General features: G+C 44.2%; 1 protein-coding gene across 1 annotated transcript in view; it reads left to right on the top strand.

Moving 5' to 3' along the window:
* Positions 1–7: 7 nt before the first annotated feature.
* LOC107301385 (DNA excision repair protein ERCC-6-like) overlaps positions 8–1,928 on the top strand; it is a gene marked incomplete at both ends in the record, with an annotated part of 6,671 nt that continues 4,750 nt past the window's right edge. Inside the window, 2 exons of the mRNA XM_029287114.1 lie at positions 8–118; positions 1,280–1,302. Of these exons, the coding sequence (XP_029142947.1) occupies positions 8–118; positions 1,280–1,302 (134 nt within the window). The remainder of the gene's footprint in view (positions 119–1,279; positions 1,303–1,928) is intronic.

Genomic DNA, 1,928 nt, shown 5'->3' with positions numbered 1-1,928 from the left:
GGTGAAAACCGCGTACAAGTGTGCCTGTATCTTACGGGACACGATTAACCCTTACCTGCTGCGCAGAATGAAGGCCGATGTTCAGATGACCCTCTCCTTGCCGGATAAAAATGAGCAGGTACAGTTTTTAGTTTTGTGCAGTTTTCCCGTTTACGTGAAGAGAGGCTTTGAGTAAGACATTCCTGGAAGGAGAAAAGTGCCTGTGGACACAACCGCTCCTTTCCCTTTGGTCAGATGCCCCTTCTGGAGCCTCTTAATGACCTTAAGGAAGGTCTGGCCTAGCCGAATAAAACGTTACTCCTTAAACTTCAAGCTGGGAGTAAATTCAGATCAGATCCCTTACAGACAGATTGCTCCTTGTTCAGGTAAACAGGAAGAGTACTTAGACTCATATACCTCCTTCAGGGTGCTTCACAGGCCTTCTCTGAGCAGTTTACAGGGTCAGCATATCGCTGCCATGCCCCCTTCCCCCCCCCCCCCAACAATCTGGGTCCTCATTTTACCGACCTCGGAATGATCCCGGAAATAAGCCTTTATCAAAGAAGATCCCAGTGATCTTTTGACCCTCATAGACATGCTGAAGCTGCGTTTGCAGCTGACACTGAATTACAGTGTGTAGCACTACTATTTATTATATGGCCTGAATTATTTTGCAGGTGCCTCCCAAGAAATCTGAAAATAGAGTGTTTGTTTGATTTCCATAATTGCTCGACTCAGCGGGTTCTCTAGATAGCCTACTTCATAAAACATAAAAATGATATACCATTTTCACTCATTTAAGTTCTCTTTTATGTTTACAATCTGCTGCCAGATATCTGAAAAAATTTAGAATGCGTGGTGAATGCTTTATGGACAGCTACGTTAGGAGAGCAGAAATCTGTTCAATTTATAACCTCCTTTTCTATTCCAGTGAATACTTAAGTTAGTTAAGTTTAAAAACAAAGGTTACAATTAAAATTCCGGTGCCCTGAAGACTGAGAAGTGAGTGGTGGAATTTGAGAGTGACATCTCTTGGCAGGAGATTGCCACATTTTGTGGGTAGAGCACTCGGATACCCTCAGACAGGGGAACTCATCTCACAAATTGGAATTAATTAAAAGTTATGCCTGCAGACAGAGTGGGATTCCCTCCTGCGAGTCGGGCCTGACATATTGTGAGTTCTGGTAGGCCAGCCGAGGCGTTCGGAGATTGGCACCACGGAGACGCTGATCCCAGTCACGAAAGCCACAAGTTGTAAACTCTGGGAGAAGATTAGCGTTTGTCGTTTTATTGCTTTAAGTCCATGTTGGCTTGTAGTACGATGTGAGTATAGTAATTTCTTCAATGTCTCTGTTTAGGTATTATTTTGTCGCTTGACGGCTGAACAGCAAGAACTTTACAAAACATTTATTGATTCCAAAGAAGTCTATCAGATTCTCAATAGAGAAATGCAGGTAAAATGCAGTAAAGTAATCAATTTAAGAGGTTACCCAAAGAAAAGTGTTAATGTTATTGCCATTTGCAGTAGAACAAATTAAAGGCCGGAGCTTGAAGAAAAAGTAAATGGAACTAAATTAAACTAACACTGTTCGCTGTCTGACCTTTCTGTCCTCTTCATTCGGGGTTCAGGCCTGGACCTGGGACATGAACGGCACCGGTTGCTCTCACCAGTGACCCACAGCGGGATTTGGACACCCGGCCTTCCTCCCCTTTAACCTCTTTGAAGGGTCCCTCTCAGTCTCTAAGGAGGGAAGGAAGGAGATGTCACTCCTTCCTGAGTGGAGAGTCCACTCAGTAGCCAGGGCAGGAAAGGTTGAGCTCCAAGATGTGTGTGTGTGTGTGTGTGTATAGATAGATATAGCTAGAGAGAGAGAGAGAGAGAGAGAGATAGAGAGAGAGAGAGAGAGAGAGAGAGAGAGAGAGAGAGAGAGAGAGAGAGAGAGAGAGAG

The sequence above is a fragment of the Protobothrops mucrosquamatus genome, unplaced genomic scaffold, assembly GCF_001527695.2.
Source record: "Protobothrops mucrosquamatus isolate PMUCROS unplaced genomic scaffold, P.Mucros_1.0 scaffold12130, whole genome shotgun sequence".
NCBI classification, from domain to species: Eukaryota; Metazoa; Chordata; class Lepidosauria; order Squamata; family Viperidae; genus Protobothrops; species Protobothrops mucrosquamatus.
This window is presented reverse-complemented; position numbering and strand designations above follow the sequence as displayed.